This window comes from Erythrolamprus reginae, chromosome 2 (assembly GCF_031021105.1).
Source record: "Erythrolamprus reginae isolate rEryReg1 chromosome 2, rEryReg1.hap1, whole genome shotgun sequence".
In the NCBI taxonomy this organism is placed as follows: Eukaryota; Metazoa; Chordata; class Lepidosauria; order Squamata; family Dipsadidae; genus Erythrolamprus; species Erythrolamprus reginae.
The window spans coordinates 1,837,552-1,860,117 of record NC_091951.1 but is presented as its reverse complement, the minus strand read 5'-3'; the positions used below and the strand labels follow the sequence as shown (position 1 = coordinate 1,860,117).

At 45.9% G+C, this 22,566-nt stretch overlaps 1 protein-coding gene across 2 annotated transcripts; it reads left to right on the top strand.

Moving 5' to 3' along the window:
* Positions 1-6,323: 6,323 nt before the first annotated feature.
* Positions 6,324-17,115, top strand: LOC139162877 (zinc finger protein 708-like). Of its 2 annotated transcripts, none has more exons than XM_070743768.1 (5): positions 6,324-7,717; positions 8,340-8,472; positions 8,615-8,667; positions 12,655-12,781; positions 15,339-17,115. In XM_070743768.1, the coding sequence occupies exons 1-5, from the start codon at positions 6,563-6,565 to the stop codon at positions 16,928-16,930; spliced, it is 3,060 nt and encodes a 1,019-aa protein (XP_070599869.1). In that variant the 5' UTR covers positions 6,324-6,562; the 3' UTR covers positions 16,931-17,115. The 2 variants fall into 2 exon arrangements, with proteins under 2 accessions (XP_070599869.1, XP_070599868.1); XM_070743767.1 differs by having other exon boundaries at positions 8,340-8,475.
* The last annotated feature ends 5,451 nt before the right edge of the window (positions 17,116-22,566 follow it).

Below are 22,566 nucleotides of genomic sequence, written 5' to 3'. Positions count from 1 at the left end.
TAGCTCAAACAAACATTTTCAATTTTCAGTTTGTAAAACCACTGCCTTTTTTTTAGCTGGTCCACAAAGATTTTTAATGTTCCCTGATGCAAATGGGCTTATTATGAAAAACAAAACAAGGTAGGGGAAAGCTGAGCTTCTATCCTCTGTCGCGTGGGTGCCTCTCTCCCTTGGTAGGTTTGTCTCGCGTGTAGAGATCGAGAGCGCCCACCTTTCCTTTCCCCTCCCAGCCGCCGAAGAGAGCAGCTTGGCACTTGCAATGAGAGCCATCTCAGTTGCCCTCCCCACACACTTGCAAGCCACCACCACCGGCTTGCAAAATAGGAAAGCCGCTACCGCCACTGCTGACCACTCAGAAAAGCCGCCGCTGGAAGAAGCCTTTATCTGAGGAGACACCACCACTTCCCCTGCCTGAAGCAAGCTGCCTGACAGGTTTGAAGACCAACTTCCAAGTTGGAAGACCCCCTGAGTTAGGAGTGCAAGGGTCTTCAAACCTGGCAAGTTTAAAGCTTGTGGACCTAAACCTGGCAAGTTTAAGGCTTGTGACTGAAGGTGGAATTCTGGGAGTCCACAAGTCTTAAAGCTGTCAAGTTTGAAAACCCCTGAGTTAGGGGTTAGGAGTGCAAGGGTCTTCAAATCTGGCAAGTTTAAGGTTTGTGGACTTCAACTCCCATTTCTGAGGTAGCATGATTGAAGGAGGAATTCTGGGAGTTGAAGTCCATAAGTCTTGAAGCTGTCAAGTTTGAAGTTTGTAAAAAATGTACATGGTTTTAAAAAGTGTACATGGTTTTAAACAACATCCATGGTTGTAAAAAGCATTCTGCTACACTGGTATTTTATTAAATAATATAATATTGCACTATTTGGTTCTGAATACTTTTTTCCACGTTTTCCTCCTCTAAAATCTAGGTGCGTCTTATACACCGGAAAATGCAGTATATGAATTTCGGACTTCTCCCCCCCCCTCTAAATAGTACGTTCCCATTTTGTTTTTTTACTTTAAAATAATATATGTACAGTCTGCATAGGGATTTGTTCATAGTGGTTTTTTAATAAAACCCACCTCCGTCGTCCTTCCCCGTAGGCTTATAGAATTTATACATGGTATGCTTGTATGTATGATTGGTTCTTTAAATTGGGGTTTTTTAGATTATTTTAATATTAGATTTGTTTACATTGTCTTTCTTATTGTTTGCCGCCCCGAGTCTTCGGAGAGGGGCGGCATACAAATCTAATAAATAAATCAATAAAATAAATAATAGTCCGTCCCTCCAACAGTCTGAGGGACAGTGAACTGGTCCCCTGTGTAAAAGGTTTGGGGAACCCTGCCATAGATAATATAAAAGGGGAGGAGCATGGGAGGTTCATCACAGAACTGGCTGGAGTAAACTCTGGACGGGGATTATGGGGGCTGTGATAGGAGTGGCCTTCCTGACTGTGGGGCTCTTCTACCTGAGGAGCAAGAAAGATGAGTGTGGGGCTGGAGGAGAGGTTGTGGAGCGGGGACCATCTAGGGGTGGCCTCTGATCAAGCTTAGCAGGTGTTCAAGAGGGTCCCTTTCAGAAATATTTCTGGGAACATCTGTTCTTGAGGGTTCATTAAGGGAAGATAGTGCAACCTATTATGGGCTATCAATGGGAGGGAGTCCCTCTGAATCCTCCAGCCCCTGAAGGATCCCAATTGGCTCGTTTTCTTCTTCCAACAATTCCCATCCGCGGGTGACTTTGTCCTTCATCTGAACCTCTTCTAAATGTTATTGGAGTTTTAAAAATTCTTTAATTGCTCAATTTTAAAAAAATGGCTATCCAACTTTAAGGACAATAAAACAAAAACCAATTAAAATCTCTTAATACAAATCAAAATAAAGATATACACAATAGAAATTCGGATCAAAATCAATACAACCCCTCTCTAGGTTCAATCCATTTGATAATTATCAGAAATTTACTAATATCGCAACCTACAATTACTTCTCACTAACAAAAATAATAAATATAATCAAACTAAGTCGCCATAATCCAAATGCCTGCTAGTTTGCAGGTACCACCCCTCCCCTTTTTCTTCTTTCTCCTCTCTATCTTCGTCTTTTCTTTCCATTCTCTTTCCTTTTCTATCCCGCCTCCAACCACCTCTTCTTTCCACGTTATTCCTGGACTATTAAATACTACAGCTATAAGATTATCCAAACAAGAATATTGAATACAAAATACCTACATATAGACAAATATTTGGACTGTATATACAATAATAATCTACGAAAACAATAATATATATTATATATGTAAGTCGCTGTATAAAAATACTGTTTACCCCAACCCCCTCTCACTTCTCTTTTTTGTATTCCCATCCCCCTTTTCCCTGTTCTCTTTTTTTTATAATCTAATAAAGTATATTTTAAAAAAATAAAAAATAAAAAAAACCACCAGAAAAAAATCTCCTTGCTGTGCACACAGTAAATTTTTCAGATTTTGGGAAGCTTTTCCTTAGAGAGACCTGAAAAAGAATTGCAATCTAAAACAAAAACAAACCAATACTAACATCTTACCCAGAAATTTTCCAAGCTTTGGGAAATTGCAAATGGGAAGGGAAGAAGGGTGGCATTCCTTGCCTTTCCTCCTTCAATAGGCAGTACCCTAAGTCTGTGGGCTTTTCTTCATGGCCCCCCTTCTCGTGACATTTTACTCAAGTGAGCCCCAGGCTCCCTCCTTTGCTCCTAGCCCCATCTTTTTCTTCCTATGAAGAAATTGGGCTTCATAATTGTTCTGTCTGGGTCACTCCGGAAGCCAAGACCAACCCAAAAAGAGAAGCCAGACATACCGGTAAAAGGTAAAGGCAGTTTATAAAAGTCAAGAAAAACACAGGTAACAGAAAATGTCCTTACAAACAGGAAAATGCTGTATCTTCAAATATATCCACGAAGGCAAAAGTCCATGCAGCAATACAGGATTCTTGCTGCCAAGACGAGGCTGTAGATAGCAGACCTACACCTCCCACGGGTCTTCCAAACTGCTGGGCCACAAGCCAGGAACAGAGACGTCGAGAACAAAGCAGGTCACCGTAACTCCAACTGATAACACTCCACATGGCTTCAAGGGCTTGCCTGCCTTTTAAACCCTGCTAAGGAGGACCACACCCAAGCTCAGCTGTTCCTAATTCAGTGCTGATAATACTTCTTTAATTGCTCCTTTCTTTGATCTGAACCTCTCTGTCGCAAATCAATGACAGCTTGTGCTTCAGCACCTAATGACTCCAAGCTACTGGCTGGGGAGAGCCCCCCCCCCCCCAGGGCTCTCATGCTGTTCTCCTTCATCCCATTCCTGACTTTCCTCTCCCCCGTCCGACTGCTCAGCCCCCTCCTCTTCGCTGTCCTCCTCCTCCGGGCATGGAGCCAGCAGGTCCCTGAGCAGCCTCAGGCTGAACCACAACAATAATATTTTTGTATTGTTTTTATATGTTGTAAGCCACTCTGAGTCTTTGGAGAAGGGCGGCATATAAGTTCAATAAACAAACAAACAAACAAACAAATAAATAAATAAATAACAACTTGATTATAGGAGTTCTCTGGTCCTTTCTCCATCAATTGAAGCACATTGAAGAAAGTAGTCCTTGACTTACAAAGGTTCATTTAGTAACAGTTTGATGTTGGGTTGGGTGGCTTCTAATATACCCCCATGGCTCCGTCCTTCTTTTTCCTCTTTTATATTAACCCAAATGCATTAAAGGAGGTTTTCATTTTTCTTCAGTTGCTCGTCTAGAGTGGTTTGGTTATTTTTATATATTATTATTATTATTATTATTATTATTATTATTTGGGTGTCAACAAACTCAAACTCAACCCAGACAAGATGGAGTGGTTGTGGGTCTTGCCTCCCAAGGACAATCCCATCTGTCCGTCCATTACCCTGGGGGGAGAATCATTGACCCCCTCAGAGAGGGTTCGCAACTTGGGCGTCCTCCTCGATCCACAGCTCACATTAGAGAAACATCTTTCAGCTGTGGCGAGGGGGGCGTTTGCCCAGGTTCGAATGGTGCATCAGTTGGGACCCTATCTGGACCGGGAGTCACTGCTCACAGTCACTTCATGCCCTCATCACCTCGAGGCTTGACTACTGTAACGCTCTCTACATGGGGCGACCTTTAAAGAGTGTTCGGAAACTTCAGATCGTGCAGAATGCAGCTGCGAGAGCAATCATGGGCTTCCCTAAATATGCCCATGTTACTCCAACACTCCGCAGTCTGCATTGGTTGCCGATCAGTTTCCGGTCACAATTCAAAGTGTTGGTTATGACCTATAAAGCCCTTCATGGCACCGGACCAGTTTACCTCAGGGACCGCCTTCTGCCGCACGAATCCCAGCGGCCAGTTAGGTCCCACAGAGTGGTCTTCTCCAGGTCCCGTCAACTAAACAATGCCACTTGGCTGGACCCAGGGGAAGAGCATTCTCTGTGGCGGCCCCGGCCCTCTGGAACCAACTCCCCCCAGAGATTAGAATTGCCCCCACCCTCCTTGCCTTTCGTAAGCTACTTAAAACCCATCTCTGCCGCCAGGCATGGGGGAATTAAGACTTCTTCTCCCCCTAGGCCGTTACAACTGCATACATGGTATGTTTGTATGTATGTTTGGTTTTTATATATTAAGGGGTTTTAATTTGCTTTTAGTATTGGATTTTATTGTATATTGTTCATGATTGTTGTTAGCCGCCACGGGTTTTCGGAGAGGGGCGGCATATAAATCCAATAAAACTTGAAACTTGAATTTATTTATTTATTTATTTATTATTTATTCAATTTTTATGCCACCCTTCTTCTTAGACTCATAGAAACATAGAAACATAGACTCAGGGCGGCTTACAACATGTTAGCAATAGCCCTTTTTAAACAGAGCTAGGCTATTGCCCCCACAATCCGGGTCCTCATTTGACCCACCTCGGAAGGATGGAAGGCTGAGTCAACCTTGAGCCGGTGATAAGATTTGAACCGCTGACCTTCAGATCTACAAATCAGCTTCAATGGCCTGCAGTACAGCACTCTACCTGCTGTAGCATTATTATTATTATTATTATTATTATTATTATTATTATTATTATTAATTATATTTGTATGCCACCCCTCTCCATAGACTTGTGAAATTTCCATAGACATAGTGAAATTTCACCTCTTTTTTTATGTCTATTCCTGATAATTTTATTTAATTTAATATATAAAACACAAAGAAAAACAGAAATAGGAAATTAGGTGAAGGAGAAAAGAGGGGGGGGGTTGAGGTTCAATGGGAAAAAAAGGAAAACATATTTTTAGCCCAATACAAAATAATAATTAAAAAACATACACATGACTTTGTAACCAACCATTTCTAGAACAACAAATCTATCTACCAGAGCAAAGTCATTTTAAGTCTGTTTCTTTGGGCCACTTTTAAAATATTCGATTTAATAGCTGGAAAAGGAAAGTGCACGATGTTAAAGGGTTAAATAAGGTCCAAGAGGGAAGTGTTTTTAATAGGAAAGTGAACACAAGAACAAGGGGACACAATCTGAAGTTAGTTGGGGGAAAGATCAAAAGCAACATGAGAAAATATTATTTTACTGCAAGAGTAGTAGATCCTTGGAACAAACTTCCAGCAGACGTGGTTGGTAAATCCACAGTAACTGAATTTAAACATGCCTGGGATAAACATATATCTATTCTAAGATAAAATACAGAAAATAGTATAAGGGCAGACTAGATGGACCAGGAGGTCTTTTTCTGCCGTCAGTCTTCTATGTTTCTATCCCAAACACACAGTTGTAGTTGAGTGAGGGCAGGCTTGTCTGTGAGGCGCTCTGCGCTCTGATTGGTTGCTGTGTTTCCCCCTTTTCCCGCCTTTTTCTTCTGAGCGCTGTTCAACATTTACCTCAGGATGTTCCCGACTGTCTTCTCTGCCGTGGATGTTAAATCCACGGGGTGGGGGGGTGACTATGGGGGGGGGGATAATATAACTAAATAAAGCAAGTAAATAAATATATTGATATTGATATATAAAACAATAAGTTTCTCTCCGTGTCTCCCATTCCCCTTGGACAGCTGCTGAGCAATTCCTCCCCATTAAATCTCTTCTATTTCTATTATCTCGGAAGGGTTTTTCCCCCCCTCCGGTAGGTTTTAGTCTCAATTCTTTTGTGTAATAATATTAATATAAAAACTACATATGATAAATGGGCGGCGGGGGGTGTGTGTGTTTCTCCTACCTGCCTGCGAGGGTCGCCGCGCGCGATCGGCGTCGGACTCGTGAGCGGGGGGGGGGGGTTGTGTGTGCGCGCGCAGGCGCAGCAGCAGCCCCGGCGATGGCGGCGGCGGAGGTTTGGGCGGAGCGGCTGGCCGAGGCGGAGGCCCTGCTGGTGCAACGCGTATCGGAGCCGGTGCGGGCGCGCTGGCGCTGGGAGGTCAACCTGGGCCAGCCGAACCTGCCGCGGTTCCGGGCGCAGCTGAGCGAGGCCCGCCGAGGCCGGGACGCCCTGCTGGCCCGCGGCGCGGCGCTCTCGGAGCCTGAGCAGCAGCGGCTCCAGGGCTTCCTGCGGCTGGAGATGGCGCTGCTGCGCTGGTTCCAGGCGCGCGGCGAGCGCGAGGCGGCCCGGCGCGCCCGGCGGAGGAAGAAGCCTGGCGGCGAAGCATCGGCGGAGGGGAAAGTGCCCGCCGAGGGCCAAGAGCCGGCGGCGCCGTCCGAGCTTGTAGCGGCGCCGACTTCCTTGGCGAAGGTGTCGGCGCTGCGGGAGGCGCTGCTGGGCGTGGTGGCGGCGCTGGAGGCTGGCGAGGGCCGGGGCCGGCCGGTGCGCGCGGCGCGGGAGTTAGAGGCGGCCCTGGCGGCCTTCCTGGACGACCGGCTGTGGGAGAGCCTGCGGGAGCTGGGCCGGGCGGTGCGGAAGGAAGGCCGCGCCCGTGCCCGCCAGCTGCTGTCCCTGCGGGAGGCGCTGGAGGAAGACGGCTGGCCCGAGAGCGCCGAGGCGCTGCGGAGGGAGCTGGCGGGCCTGCGGTGCGGCCTGCGGGAGGCGCCGCTGGAAGGGCTGCAGCCCCTGCTGGAGAAGGCCGAGGCGCTGCTGAGGAAGACGCACTGCTGGGAGGTGGCCTGCCTGGAGAAAGGCTTGTGGGCCGGCCCACTGGAGGAGGCCGAGGTAGCCCGGAGAGAAGCCGAAGCCTTTCGCCAGGCCCTCCGGCAGGTGCCCATGGGCCAAGGTGAGGCGGCCCTGAGGAGAGCTGCCCAGGAGGCCCCCGTGAAGGAGGCGCATCTCCTGTGGGAGAAAGCGGCGGCGCTGGAGACCCGGGCGCTGGCCTTCTGGTCGGACACACTGAAGCAGGCGGAGGAGCTGCTGGCCCAGGTGGACGCTCTGCGGGGCGCCCTGCAGAACTCCTCCCTGAAGGAAGCCCTCTGGGAGAAAGTGGAGGAGCTGCGGGACGCCTTACGGGAAACCGCCAGGGAGAAGGTCGGCCTCCTGCCCTTGGACCTGTGGGGCAAGAGCCCGCGGGAGGTGTGCAGCCGCCTCCATCGGCTTTGCCGGGATTGGCTTCAGCCGGAGAAGAAGAGCAAGGCGCAGATGCTGGACCTGGTGATCCTGGAGCAGCTGCTGGCTGTGCTTCCCGCCGAGGTGGCCAGCTGGGTGCGGGAGTGTGGTGCGGAGACCAGCACCCAGGCAGTGGCCTTGGCCGAAGGCTTCCTGCTGAACCAGGCAGACAAGCAGCTGCAGGTGAGAGAACATCCTCGACAAACCTCTGAGAATGTAATAATAATAATAATGATACTGATTATTATTATTATTATTATTATTATTATTATTATTATTATTATTATTATTTATTGGATTTGTATGCCGCCCCTCTCCGTAGACTCAGGGCGCCTAACAACAGTAATAAACACAACATATACAATCCAATAATAAAAAACAACTAAAAACCCTTATTATAAAACCAAACATACACACAAACATACCATGCATAACTTGTAATGGCCTAGAGGGAAGGGCTATCTCAACTCCCCCATGCCTGGCGGTATAAATGAGTCTTGAGTAGTTTACGAAAGACAGGGAGGGTGGGGGCAGTTCTAATCTCCGGGGGGAGTTGGTTCCAGAGGGCCGGGGCCGCCACAGAGAAGGCTCTTCCCCTGGGGCCCACCAAACGACATTGTTTAGTCGACGGGACTCGGAGAAGGCCAACTCTGTGGGAATATCTTTGAATTGGGCATTTTCTCCATTCTCCCTCCACCCCCAGAATATGTATTTGGCGCCCTTGCTCCATCTGCATCAAGGGACAACGGACTCTGCAAAGTTGAGATGTTTTATCTGAACCTTTATTTCTCTTTTAAACCTCCAGGCACGTCAGGTGCAGCAGCCCTTTCTAGGGGCCACCCCTAGGCTTCCTAAACGGAGGAAGGATCTGTCAGATGCTTCTCAAGAGCTGCCTTTCAAGGGAATCCCCCAAGAAGATCCAAATAGGAGCACCTCAGGTGGTAAAGGGAGCCATTGCAAGGCACCTGAATTCTCAAGAAATGTTTCAAAGCTCTTGAGTTCTTGAGTTTGTCATTTAATATTTTAAAATTGTGCTTCAGCTCTGTGCAGGAAATCAAATTATGCCTCTGTTGTTTCTAGGATCGTCACTTTTTCCTGGTGGAACTGGAAGAATGGCTGAATCTCCAGTTCAGGTAGAAGAACAAACGTTTATTGGATCACTTACTTTCCAGTAGTGATTTTCGGGAGGTGCATGTAGCTGCGCGTCCCCGATGCGCACCCGTGCAAGATTTGACTTCTGCACATGCGCAGCAAGTGAAATCTCCATGTGAAGACATGCTAGCAAGATTTTGGCAATTTTTGCCAATCTTTTTCCTTCTGTCCATGCGCAAAAGCAAAAATAGCGGCAAAAATTGCCAAAATCTCGCTCATGCTCAAGCCCTCACACAAGTTTTTGCTTGCCGCACATGTACAGAAGCCAAATCTTGCACCAATGGGCACATATGCGCACGCCAGACACATGCGCACCTGTAAAAGGCCTTGGGAGGGCGAACCGGTAGCGCTGAAGATGGCAGTCCTTTGCTGCTGAAAGGGAATGTTGCAGAATTGGTTATGAGATTACTTTCGTGTCATGCTTAAACATAGAAACATAGAAGACTGGTGGCAGAAAAAGACCTCATGGTCCATCTAGTCTGCCCTTATACTATTTCCTGTATTTTATCTTAGGATGGATATATGTTCATCTCAGGCATGTTTAAATTCAGTTACTATGGATTTACCAACCACATCTGCTGGAAGTTTGTTCCAAGGATCTACTACTCTTTCAGTAAAATAATATTTTCTCATGTTGCTTTTGATCTTTCCCCCACCTAACTTCAGATTGTGTCCCCTTGTTCTTATGTTCACTTTCCTATTAAAAACCCTTCCCTCCTGAACCTTATTTATCCCTTTAACAGATTTAAATGTTTCGATCATGTCCCCCCTTTTCCTTCTGTCCTCCAGACTCTACAGATGGAGTTAATGTCTTTCCTGATACGTTTTATGCTAAAGACCTTCCACCATTCTTGTAGCCCGTCTTTGGACCCCTTCAATTTTGTCAATATCTTTTTGTAGGTGAGGTCTCCAGAACTGAACACAGTATTCCAAATGTGGTGTCAACAGCACTCTATATAGCGGGATCATAATCTCCCTCTTCCTGCTTGTTATACCTCTAGCTATGCAGCCAAGCATCCTACTTGCTTTTCTTACCGCCTGACCACACTGTTCACCCATTTTGAGACTGTCAGAAATCACTGCCCCTAAATCCTTTTCTTCTGAAGTTTTTGCTAACACAGAACTGCCAATGCAATACTCAGATTGAGGATTCCTTTTCCCCAAGTGCATTATTTTACATTTGGAAACATTAAACGTTATCAACTGGCACAGGGATCCCTGGGGGTGGTTGGTGGCCGTCCCTCTTTTTAACTCTTTACTATTGTCTCTTTTTTTATGGATTGCATAGTTTGTTATCTGTAAACTACCCATATTCACTTTAATAGTAAAGATTTATAACTTGGGTTAATTTATGAAACATATCAGACAAACAATCAAGAAACAATAATGTAATCCAAGAGTTGCCAAGAGAAAACCATTCCCCTCCACCATTAAATTGGACTTAATCCCTGGATAGTTCAGTGGATTTCAAGTTGGCTGAAGCGTTGACATCAGAGGGTTGTTGTTAATGGCGAGTATTCTGAGCAGAGTCATGTTACAAGCGGTGTGCCACAAGGGTCTGTTCTGGGTCCTATTCTTTTTAATATGTTTGTGAGTGACGTAGGGGAAGGTTTGGTAGGGAAGGTTTGCCTATTTGCTGATGACTCTAAAGTGTGCAATAGGGTTGATATTCCTGGAGGGGTCTGTAATATGGTAAATGATTTAGCTTTACTAGATAAATGGTCAAAGCAATGGAAACTCAAAATGGGTGAGCAGTGTGGTCGGGTGGTAGGAAAAGCAAGTAGGATTCTTGGCTGCATAGCTAGAGGTATAACAAGCAGGAAGAGGGAAATTGTGATCCCGCTATAAAGAGCACTGGTGAGGAATGTTCCCTAGAAGGCAGCAGAAATTGTATGGGAAAAGGAAATGATTTTGTATTATGTATAGTTTAGAGCAAGGTTCGACAAACCCAGGCGCCTGGTCGCCAGTGGCGCCTAGAAAATGTTGTCTGGCGCCTAGAAGGGCGCTGCGGTGCCTCTGACCTCTCCGCTCCTGCCCGATGCCGCGGTTTCTGGCGCTCTCCTGCTGGGTCCCAAAGAAGGCAGGCAGGAAGGAGACCTCCATTCTTCGCGCCTTTTTCCCGCCTTCCTTCTTTGGGGCCCAGCAGGAGAGCGCCAGAAACCGGGGCATCGAGCAGGAACCGGGAGGTCGGAGGCACCGGCACGGCAGCGCCCGCCCAGCTGAAGGTTCCCTGTCATCGGCAAGTGTCCTTTGGTTGCCCGGCGGGAGGGCACTGGCGGTGGGAGCGGGGGGGGGGGGCCGCGGCTGCAGCGGCACAGGCAGTCGCGGGGAGATGGAGGGGGGAGGGGGGGCGGCTAAAGCGGCCCCGGGCACCGTTCCCTGTACGCTTTTCCAGGGGCGCGCAGGGAGCCGCGGCCACCCGCCCGCCTACCGGATTTCCCTCCGCGCGGCTGGGGAGGTGGATTCGCCGCCCCCGCCAGCCCAATCTCCCTCCAGTGGCTGGTGACGTAGTTCTACCGCCCTCGCCAGCCTGATCTCCCTCCGTGGGGGGGTGGGGGGCGACGAACCGACGACCGGGGGGCTGTCCGTCCGTGTTGGGTGGTGCAGGGCAGGCACAGGCAGCCCCAGGGGAGAACAAGGGAGGGAGAGAAAGGAAAGAGAGAGTAAGGGAGGGAGAGAAAATTGAATGAAGGAGGGAGAGAAAGAAAGAGTAAGAAGCAGAAAGGATAGAGAAAAAGGAAGAGAAAGGGAGGGGGAGAAAGGAAAGAGGGAGGAAGGGGGAGAGAAAGAAGATATGAAGGAGGGAGAAAAAGAAAGAGAGATAGGAAGGAAAGAGGGAGAGAAAGGAATGAGAGAGAAAGGGAGGGAGAGAAAGGGAATGAAAGAGGGAGAAGGGGTGAGAGATAGAAAGGATAGACAGAAAGGGAGAGAAAGGAAAGAGAGAAAGGGAGGGAGAGGAAGGAAAGAGATGAGAGAGGAAGGAGGAGACAGAGGGGGTGAAAGCGATGTCAGGTGGAGACTCGGCAAAAAACCAAGTTTGCTTAAAAAAAATTCTGGCTCCTAAATTTTTTGGCTGGCTCCTAGATTCTGAACAACTTTGTCGACCCCTGGTTTAGAGATCTATAAATGAATGGGAGTCACAAGCAGGAAGAGGGAGATTGTGATCCCCTTATATAGAGCGCTGGTGAGACCTCATTTGGAATAGTGTGTTCAGTTCTGGAGACCTCACCTACAAAAAGATATTGACAAAATTGAACGGGTCCAAAGACGGGCTACAAGAATGGTGGAAGGTCTTAAGCATCAAACGTATCAGGAAAGACTTAATGAACTCAATCTGTAGAGTCTGGAGGACAGAAGGAAAAGGGGGGACATGATCGAAACATTTAAATATGTCAAAGTGTTAAATAAGGTCCAGGAGGGAAGTGTTTTTAATAGGAAAGTGAACACAAGAACAAGGGGACACAATCTGAAGTTAGTTGGGGGAAAGATCTAAAGTAACGTGAGAAAATATTATTTTACTGAAAGAGTAGTAGATGCTTGGAACAAACTTCCAGGAGATGTGGTAGATAAATCCACAGTAACTGAGTTTAAACATGCCTGGGATAAACATAGATCCATTGTAAGATAAAGTACAGGAAATAGTATAAGGGCAGACTAGATGGACCATGAGGTCTTTTTCTGCCGTCAGTCTTCTATGTTTCTATCCAACCCTGGCAAGGCAGGCTACTTTATTTTAAAAAACAAAGAGAAAACCCCAAACTCACTTGTGTTGATAATGTTTTTTTCTAGCCAGGTAATGAAATGACTACTAGCAAACCCCCAAGCTTAGCTCAAAACTGAGTTACGTATACTCTCTCTTCTCTTATAATCTGTACCCAATCTTCAGTTGGGGAATGTGTTGAACAAAGTTGCAAAGACTTCCTGGATTACTAATGGAGAAAATACCCCCCCCCCCCTTCCCTTTTCAGGGTCTTGTATCTTTTGAGGAGGTGGCCGTGTGTTTCTCCAAGGAAGAGTGGACTCAGCTGAATCCCCACCAAAAAGCCCTCCATGGGGAAGTCATGAAGGAGAACCTGAGGAATGTGACCTCTCTGGGTAAGGGCCCTGACCAATGAATGTTCTATGAATGTTCCCCCTGACCAATGAATGTTCTAAGTATGATTGTTGAATGATTGGTTTGATAGGTTTTTTAAAAATTGAATGTAATGGTTGTTTTTAATGTACTATTAATTGGATTCATGTTATTGTTCTGTTTTGAATATGCTGTGAGCCGCCCTGAGTCCTCAGAGAGGGGCGGCATACAAATCCAATTCAATAAATCAATAAAGGCACAGGCCTAGTGAGATCAGGGGTAACTATGAGGTTATGGGTCTGGACCAGGGGTCCCCAAACTTTTTACACAGGGGGCCAGTTCACTGTCCCTCAGACTGTTGGAGGGCCGGACTATAAAAAAAACCTATGAACAAATCCCTATGCACACTGCACATACCTTATTTTAACGTAAAAAGACAAAATGGGAACGTACTATTTAGAGAAGGGGGAAGAAGTCTGAAATTCATACATGTTTATGTTTTGTTTTTAATTTTCTTTTGTTAACATCTGATTGGCTATGAAAGGTTTTCTTGGTTTATAGAAAAATGTATAAAAATATTTATAGAAAAATATATAAAGAAAGAAGGAAGCACTTTGGCATAATGGTTAATAAGTTAGAAATATAATTGGTGTTGTACTTTTTGAAGGAACATTAAGGAGGGAATTTAATTAAAAGAAAAGTATGTACCTGGATGACAACATTAAAAAAAAAACTTTTGCAACTTTTTTGATGATTGATATTAGTTACTGACAAAATACCGCATTTTATTCAGGGAAAATTAGATGGTACATTGTATTGTTTGAATGTATGTTGAGAGAAAAATTTTAAAAAATTTACACACACCCCCAAAAAAGTCCTTCCTTCCTCCGCCCCTCCATTAATTTCATTCTTCCTTCGTTCCTTGTTCCTTCCATTTCTTCTTCCTTCCTTCCTTTTCCCTCCATTTCTGCACTGGAGGGACCAAGAGGGTCTGCAGCTGAGCGTCTGGAGGAGGCGGAGGCGGAAAGCCAGGGGGCGGGGAGGAAAGCAATTGGCCAATTTCTTTCTCGCCTTTAGGAAGAGGAACTGTTGCTGCTCTGCCATAGGGTGCTTTCCTCCCCGACCCCTGGCTTTCCTCTTCCTTGCCGCCGCCAGACGCTCAGCAGCAGAGTGGAGGGGAGATTCGGGAACTTAGTGTATTATAGATGGTAAAATCTCGTACACTGCCGCAGGCCGGGTAAATAGCCTCAGTGGGCCGCATCCGGACCGCGGGTCGTACTTTGGGGACCGCTGGTCTGGACTGTATAGACTAGTGTTTTTAATAGATCAAAGGGATATACTTTTTTCCTAGGGGGTTCCTACATGGCGGCATCACTTGGCGTATCTTCACTAAAGTGGCATGGATATGGCCAGTGCGTGACACATCCGGCCTATGGGCCAGGAGTTTGACATCCCTGGGTTGTTATCTCCTGCTGTGGAGAGCTCTACTTACCTCTCAAGATCTTTTCTTAACTGATAAAATATCCCTTGCTCTTCTTAGCTTCTTCAGTGGCTGAGATGAGAGTTTTTGTTTTCCTGGGAAAGTGTTTTCATAATGAAAGTAAACCCCAGTGTGACACCACATAGAAACCAATGGTTTGTTTGTCCTGGAAACCTATATTGAGTGAGGACTTCAGACGTATTTCCCTCTGAACCAAGAACTTGGCAGTAAGAAGAGAATGTGTGGGAAAAATATCTAGCGCAGGATAAAGAGAAAACCATAGATAGCAAGAGGCAAATATACTAACCCCAACTTGCAGTATTGTTTTAGATAAATGGCTTTTAAAATTGTTACTACTACTCATGAAATATAAATTTCCATCCCGGGCAATTTTATACCAATACAATTGATTGGAACCTGCATCCGATCTCTAAATTTGATAAGCTTTAAGTCAGATTGTTTTATGTCTGTCAGAATATTTATTTACAGTGTTCCCTTGATTTTCGCGGGTTCGAACGTTGCGAATAGCCTATACCACGGTTTTTCAAAAAATATTAATTAAAAAATACTTCATGGTTTTTTTCCTATACCACGGTTTTTCCCACCCAATGACGTAATATGCCATCACCAAACTAATAATTTTTGCAAATAAATAACAAAAAAAATAATTATTGTTAATAGATAATTATGTTTATAAATATCAGGATCACTAAGTGTCTTATTCAATGGTGAATACCAGTAATAATGGTGAATAAATAGTTGCTAAGGGAATGGGAAATGGTAATTTAGAGGTTTAAAGTGTTAAGGGATGGCTTGTGATACTGTTCATAGCCAAAAATGGAGTATTTACTTCCGCATCTCTACTTTGCGGAAATTCGACTTTCGCGGGCGGTCTCGGAACACATCCCCCGTGGAAATCGAGGGAACACTGTATTTATTTATTGGATTTGTATGCCCCTCTCCGGAGACTAGCTACTACCAGTATAAAAATATTATAGAGGTTTTTGGAATTTGCAGAATTGGGATTCTCAATCATGTATTTGATTATTTTTTCCCCTTCTGTTAGTTTAAACACACATTTTTTTTCTTTTTCTCTGAAGATACTGTTGGGCAAGAGAACACGTGCTATAGGCAAATACTAGACGCTCTCAGACGCAAAGAAGGAAGAGACCAAACAGAACTAAAAAGTCACAAAAGAAACCAGTCAAAGGATAGAAAATGTGATGAAATCCAGGACGGAGCAGCCCTGCACATTCCCAAAGGAAAAAGGACAAAGTGTTTTGGGAAAAGTGTGAAAACATTCGGAGAAAAAATAGATTTAAATGAACATGATCAAACCCACATTAAAGAAGAGGATCAGAAGACTGAAGATGAAAAAAGTTACAGCTGGACTTTCATTCTCTCTTTGCGTGACAGGATCAACATGGGGGAGAAACCCTACAAATGTAGAGAGTGTGGGAAGAATTTCAGGAGCAGCAGCCAGGTTACTTCCCACAGGAGGATCCACACCGGGGAGAAACCCTACAAATGCCTGGAGTGTGGGAAGAGCTTCAGCTGGAGCAGCGACTTGACTTGCCATAAAAGGATCCACACGGGGGAGAAACTTTACAAGTGTTCCGAGTGTGGGAGGAGCTTCAGGAGGAACAGTCAGCTTGCTTACCATAAAAGACTCCACGCGGGAGAAAAACCGTACAAGTGCATGGAGTGTGGGAAGAACTTCTTGTGGAGCTATCAGCTGACTTCCCACAAAATGATCCACACTGGAGAGAAACCCTACAAATGCCCGGAGTGCGGAAAGAGCTTCAGGAGGAGCAGCGAGCTGACTTCCCACAGGAGGATCCACACCGGGGAGAGGCCTTATAAATGCATGGAGTGTGGGAGAGGTTTCAGGGGAAGCAGCGAACTGACCTCCCACAGGAGGGTCCACACAGGAGAAAAACCTTATAAATGCCTAGAGTGTGGAAGGACCTTCAGGAGGAACAGCCAGCTTGCTTACCATAAAAGACTGCACTCGGGAGAGAAGCCGTACAAATGTGTGGAGTGTGGGAAGAATTTTTTCTGGAGCTACCAGCTCGCGTCGCATAAAACGATCCACACTGGAGAAAAGCCACATAAATGCGTAGAGTGTGGGAAGAGCTTCAGAGGCAGCCGCGAGCTTTCGTCCCATAAAAGGACGCACACATTAGAAGAACTACACAAATGTTTGGAGTGTGGAGAGGCCTTCGGGAGCAGCACCGAGCTCACTTCCCATAGGAAAATCCACCCGAGGGAGAGAGCATACATATGTACTGAGTGCGGAAAAAGCTTCTCTTGGAGTTCCCAGCTGACTTCCCACAAAAGGATTCACTCCAGTGAGAATCCACACAAATGCCTAGAGAGTGGGAAAAGTTTCGGGGAAAGTAGTGAACTTCCTTCCCACCTGGGCGAGAGGCCATATAAATGTGTGAAATGTGGGAAAAGTTTCGGAAGGAACAGCCAGCTTACCTGCCATAAGAGAATCCACACAGGGGAAAAGCCATTTAAGTGTCCGCAATGCGGGAAAAGTTTCCGTCAAAGCAGCCACCTCATTTCCCATAAAAACGTACATACGGGAGAGAAACCCTATCAATGCACAGAATGCGGGAAGACCTTCGAGAAGAGCAGTGAACTCGCTTCCCATAAAAAGTATCCACATGGGGGAGAAGCCATATGAGTGAATGGACGTTCAGCCATCCTTGTAAATGTGTGTGGACTGCAGGGAGAACTTAAGTGAAGCGGGCAGTTTCCTTCTGCAAATAGCCACTCTAGTGGGATTACCCAGACTAGATATACCTTGTTCTTTTTATACACACCTTGTCTTCTTAGTATCAACAAAAAAATTTTTATCAGAGTCATGAATCCTGGTTGCTCTAAGCTTGATTTTTGCCCAAAAAAATCCTTCACCCACAAGAGAGAATGAATTTACTGGGGGGAAGATTTCTAACAATAGATTAGATTAGATTTATTGGATTTATATGCTGCCCCTCTCCGTAGACTCGGGGCGGCTCACAACAATGATAAACAAAATATAGTAACAAATCTAATATTTCGCGATCTAAATTACAGTTTTAAGTTAAAAATATCCAAAAGAGACCCAATATATAAAAAACAAGCACACAATCGAATCATACACAAAAACTACATGGGCAACACAAAAACTACATGGGCAAGGGGGAGATGTTTCAATTCCCCCATGCCTGACGGCAGAGGTGGGTTTTGAGGAGTTTCCGAAAGGCAAGGAGGGTGGGGGCAATCCTAATCTCTGCGGGGGAGCTGGTTCCAGAGGGACCATAAGATGAATTGGCTTTGGATGTGCTTTTGCCATGTTAATGTGCCAAGATTGTTGCACACACACCCCATTCAAAAAATAGTGATAATTTGGCATCAACATACAGAATTCAGTAATACTCAATTTATGATCACAATTGGGATCGGAATTTCCATTGCTAAGCAAAGCAGATGTTAAATTAGTTAGAATTCTTTATTGGCCAACTGTGATTGGACGCACAAGGAATTTGTCTTGGTGCATATGCTCTCAGTGTTCATAAAAAGAAAAGATACATTATTTTGAGATACATTCTTAAATGAGTTGTGTCCAATTTTACAACTTTTTTTTTTTGTCACAGTTAAGCAAGTCACTGCAGTTGTTGAGTGAAATGTGGTCTATTAAGTGAATCCAGCTTCCCCTATTAACTTGATTTGTTGGAAGCTGGTGAACTGATATCCCCAGGATACTGTAGCTGTCTTGAATTCCAAGTGCCCAAAGTTTGACTCTGTTGCTATTTTAAGAATATGCCTCTTGTCTCTGCTGGCAGTAGCACCTGGCAGACACCTGACTGCTCTCAAAACTTCCATATCCTTTCCTAAATTTACATCCCTTACATCTTAACCAGAAGGTGGCTTCTCTTTTTAGATACAGTGATACCTCGTCTTATGAACTTAATTGGTTCCAGGACGAGGTTTGTAAGGTGAAAAGTTTGTAAGACGAAACAATGTTACCCATAGGAATCAATGGAAAAGCGATGAATGCGTGCAAGCCCAAAACTCACCCCGAAGCGCCCGTTTTTGTGCTGCTGGGATTCTCCTGAGGCTCCCCTCCATGGGAAACCCCACCTCCGGACTTCCATGTTTTTGTGATGCTCCTAGTAGGGGAATCCCAGCAGCACAAAAACAGGTGCTTTGCTGGTAACGGAAGTCCGGAGGTGGGGTTTCCCAGCGAGGGGAGCCTCAGCGAAATTACAGCATCGCAAAAACACAGAAGTCCTCGAAACCCCACCTCCGGACTTCCGTGTTTTTGTGATGCTGCGATTTCGCTGAGGCTCCCCTCGCTGGGAAACCCCACCTCCGGACTTCCGTTACCAGCGAAGCGCCCGTTTTTGAGCTGCTGGGATTCCCCTGCAGCATCGCAAAACCACGGAAGTCCGGAGGCGGGGCATCCCAGTGGCGGCAGCTTGGGTTTGTAAGGTGAAAATAGTTTGGAAGAAGAGGCATAAAAATCTTAAACCCCGGTTTTGTATCTCAAAAAGTTTGTATGATGAGGGGTTTGTGTTCTGTCGGGCTCTCTGGTAGAATCCTCCCAAAAATTCACAGGTACAAATTTCAGACACACACACGTTTGAAAATTCAAAACAATGTTCTTTATAATGAAAAATCACTTAAACCAAGCCCTCTTTTGGTATAGCAAAGAGCGCTGGTCTCCAAACAAACTGGTAATTTGTACAAGTCCCTTATCAGTTCTGTGATACTTATCTTGCAGCTGTGAAGCAATTCACAGTCCTCCTTCTTTCACAAAGTGACACACACTTTGCTCTGGTTTAGTTTCAAAGCAGGGAAAAATCAGCACACAAAAAGTCAAAGTCAGTAAAGCAGTCACGAAACACAACGATCAGATAATCCTCCACAATGGCCAAACCCACAGGCTGCTATTTATAGCAGCCTCACTAATGACCACAGCCCCACCCAATCACAGGTGGCCTCATTTTCTTTGATAATAATCTCTCAGTTGTTGCTGCCTATGCATCGCTCTCCGCATGCGTGGCTGTATCATTAACTCTTGTTCTGAATCCAAGGAGGAGTGAGATAATTGATCTCCTGAGCTGTCTGCCACACTCCTCCTCCCTGCGACTCATGTCTTCTTGGTCAGAGGAGCCTTCATCAGCAGATTCCACCGGGGGGGGGACAAACAGGCCTGCAGCATGTGGATGTCTCCCCCACGTCCACAGTCCTTGGGGCAGGAGCTGGGCCAGAGCTAACCACAACAGGTTTGTAAGACGAGGTATCACTGTACTTTGCTGCTCTTGTGTGACTGATGTGTAATACCTGATGCACACCTTTTCCTTTCCAGAGTATAAAAGGGGAAAAAGAAGGGCAGATGGATTTATATTAGAAGCCTACCGACCCAATGTCAAACAGTCACTAAATGAATGGTGTAACTCAAGGACTAGTTTCTTCAATGTGCTTCAACTGATGGAGAAAGGACCAGAGAATTCTTATAATCAGGTTGTTTGATGATGGTTTCATGCTTTCAGGTTGGTGTCAATACTGGCACTTAGCCACCCCATCAGCAGACTTTCTCTGGGCAGACCTCTCCCCATTCCCCTCCAGGTCCTCTGAACAGCATCCCCACGTTTACTGCCACTGAGACCCTCCCTATCATGCTGGTCCCACTTTTCCTCTCCTTCCATCTTTCCTCCAGAGAGCAGGGAGGATCTCCATGAAGGGCCCTAAGGGAGAGATTTCGGGTTTTTTGGCTCTCCGGTGACATTTATCCAACCTCCTGTCTTCAGTTTGTTTCCTGGGCTGTCCAGAGTCACCTCGGGAGTCAGGAAGGGCCCCCTCAGCCACTTCCAATGGGCCAGAGGACCAAGGGGCTGTCCCACCTGGAGTCTCAAGCCATGGGGCAGAGAAGGAGAGTCACTGAGCTGCCCTGATGAAGAATGGAGGCTTGTGGCTTGCTGGATCCTGGCCAGTTCCTCAGTTCCGCTTCGGATGAGCCCAACGCTTCAGGCATTCAAGCACTTCTTCAGCTGTTGTGTGAAGGCAAACAGCCCTCCCCCAGTGGGTCGACCTCTAGGGAGGCACAGGGTGCCGTAATTGCCACGTGAAAATGAAGCAACAAAGAGAATTTTCTCTCAATGAGACGACCTCAGTTGTATCAAGATCGTTCCTTTTATTGTATTTCACTTTTCCTGACGTGGTACAGAATAACCAATTCGCAAACACCACATACATTAAGCCATCCCCCAACTACCATTCACTCATGCACTGTATAAGGCAACCTCCTCATGACTTCCCTATAGATAATTAACGGAAGTTCCATTCTTTGCCTTTTCCTGGATTGTGTGTTTACTAGTGATTGGCAAAGGAATGAGAGTAAGGCATATTTTTCCTTATATGGAAGTTAGCTATAGGTTTTCTTCATGTTGTATATCGTTAATTATTTTCCACGTGGTCATGGATTCTGCAACTTGCTTACCCAGCCTGGACTTTGCTGCCTTTTGATAGAGGAAGAATAAGGTTTTATTCACCACCCAATTAGGCTAAAACATCACTCTTCAGCAATATTCCATTCCAATGTTCAGTGCCTATGAACCTATGACTACAACAGTTGTGGGTTTGAGAATGTGTGTGTGTGTGTGGTCTGTGTGTAGGGATAGAGATGGGGATGGCAGAGACATCTCAAAAAATCAGAATATTTGGGTGGGGAGGCATGAAAGAAGCCCAGAATGGAGAGCGATGGGCGCTGACAGAGGCTGCCTGGATCTGGAACAGACTTTGTGCGACTGCCTGTGTGCAGATAGACAACTGTGGAGCAGATTCGGACTCTGCTGCTGCCTCCTTCTGTTGTGGGGGTGGGGGGGCACTCGGCTCTGGCCTGCGGAGACTGATGCTGGGCCGGGGGGAGTGTGACCCCTCCATCCCCCCCACTCTGGAAAGGATCCAGGCCACCTCTGGACCCACAAAGGTTTAAAATCAGAATCTGGAATTAAGCATCTGTTTAACCCATCTTTGCATACCTAAGCGGAACCTGAGTGTCTCCCAAAGACTACGAATTTTTTTTTTCCGGGTATAATATTTTCGTTTTTTCTCTAACTTGAAAAACATACATGAAAACACATATGTCAATGCCTAACAATATGCTAATAAAATCATCTTACATAAATAGTTAATAAAGCAATCCTATTTTCGTCTCACCAATATTTACTCTGTCTAACATCCAAGCTAATGAGAATAAAATATGTTTTCTATGGATATAGTGAAAGATGAGTACAAGAAACTGCCCGTAATTACAGGGTAATTAGTCCAAGCAAACACACACACACGATTGAATGCAAAAGAAATGTTCTTTATCAACAGAAGAGAAGAAAAAACTCCCTTTTAAACTTCAAAGGGATTTCTTGTACAAACAATGCACAGTTTAAATGCAAATCAGTTTCTAAACACTCACAATCCAGATTCCAGGAATTCCACATGCAGTTTTGAATACAAACAGGAAACAACAATCCACGGTCTTGATGAAACTACGATCAGATAATCCTCCACAACGGCCAAACCAGCACGCTGCTATTTTTATTAGCAGCTCCAATTACTGGAGCCCCACCCAAACACAGGTGGCCTCTCTTATCTTCTGTAATATTTCTTAAGTTGTTCTGTCCCATGCATAACTCTACACATGCGTGGATCAGTCATTTGGGAAGCCCTTGCAGGGCAGTGCCGAATAATTTAACTCATTTTTTGCTGATAAAATTGCTCGGATCTGGGCGGATCTCGACTCCAATTGTATAGCAGTATCGACTGACAATGAGTCAGTCGAGGTGACTGGGGCTAAACGTATTTGTCCATCCATCTAGGAGGAGTTTGACTTAGTGACACCTGATGGTGGACAAGACCATTGGAGCTGTGAGTTCCACTGCCTGTTTACTGGATCTGTGTCCCTCTTGGTTGGTTTCAGCCAGCCGAGAGGTGACATGGAACTGGGCCCAGGAGATTGTCAACGCCTCCTTGGGGAGGGGGTCCTTTCCGGCTCCTTATAAGGAGACACTTGTGCGCCCCCTCCTCAAGAAGCCTTCCCTGGACCCAGCCATACTTAATAACTATCATCCAGTCTCCAACCTTCCCTTTATGGGGAAGGTTCTTGAGAAGGTGGTGGCGCTCCAACTCCAGCGGTCCTTGGAAGAAGCCAATTATCTAGGCCTTCAGCAGTCTGGTTTCAGGCCCGGCTACAGCACGGAAACTGCTTTGGCCGCGTTGATGGATGATCTCTGGTGGGCCCGGGACAGGGGCTTGTCCTCTGTCCTGGTGCTTCTTGAC

Bases quoted from the DNA above. Each gene is read 5' to 3' on its own strand.
- LOC139162877 (XM_070743767.1), top strand. From the start codon at position 6,563: ATGGCGCTGCTGCGCTGGTTCCAGGCGCGCGGCGAGCGCGAGGCGGCC. The intron at 8,476-8,614 runs GTAAAGGGAGCC...TGTTGTTTCTAG, and splicing joins AAATAGGAGCACCTCAGGTG to GATCGTCACTTTTTCCTGGT. The intron at 8,668-12,654 runs GTAGAAGAACAA...TTCCCTTTTCAG, and splicing joins TGGCTGAATCTCCAGTTCAG to GGTCTTGTATCTTTTGAGGA.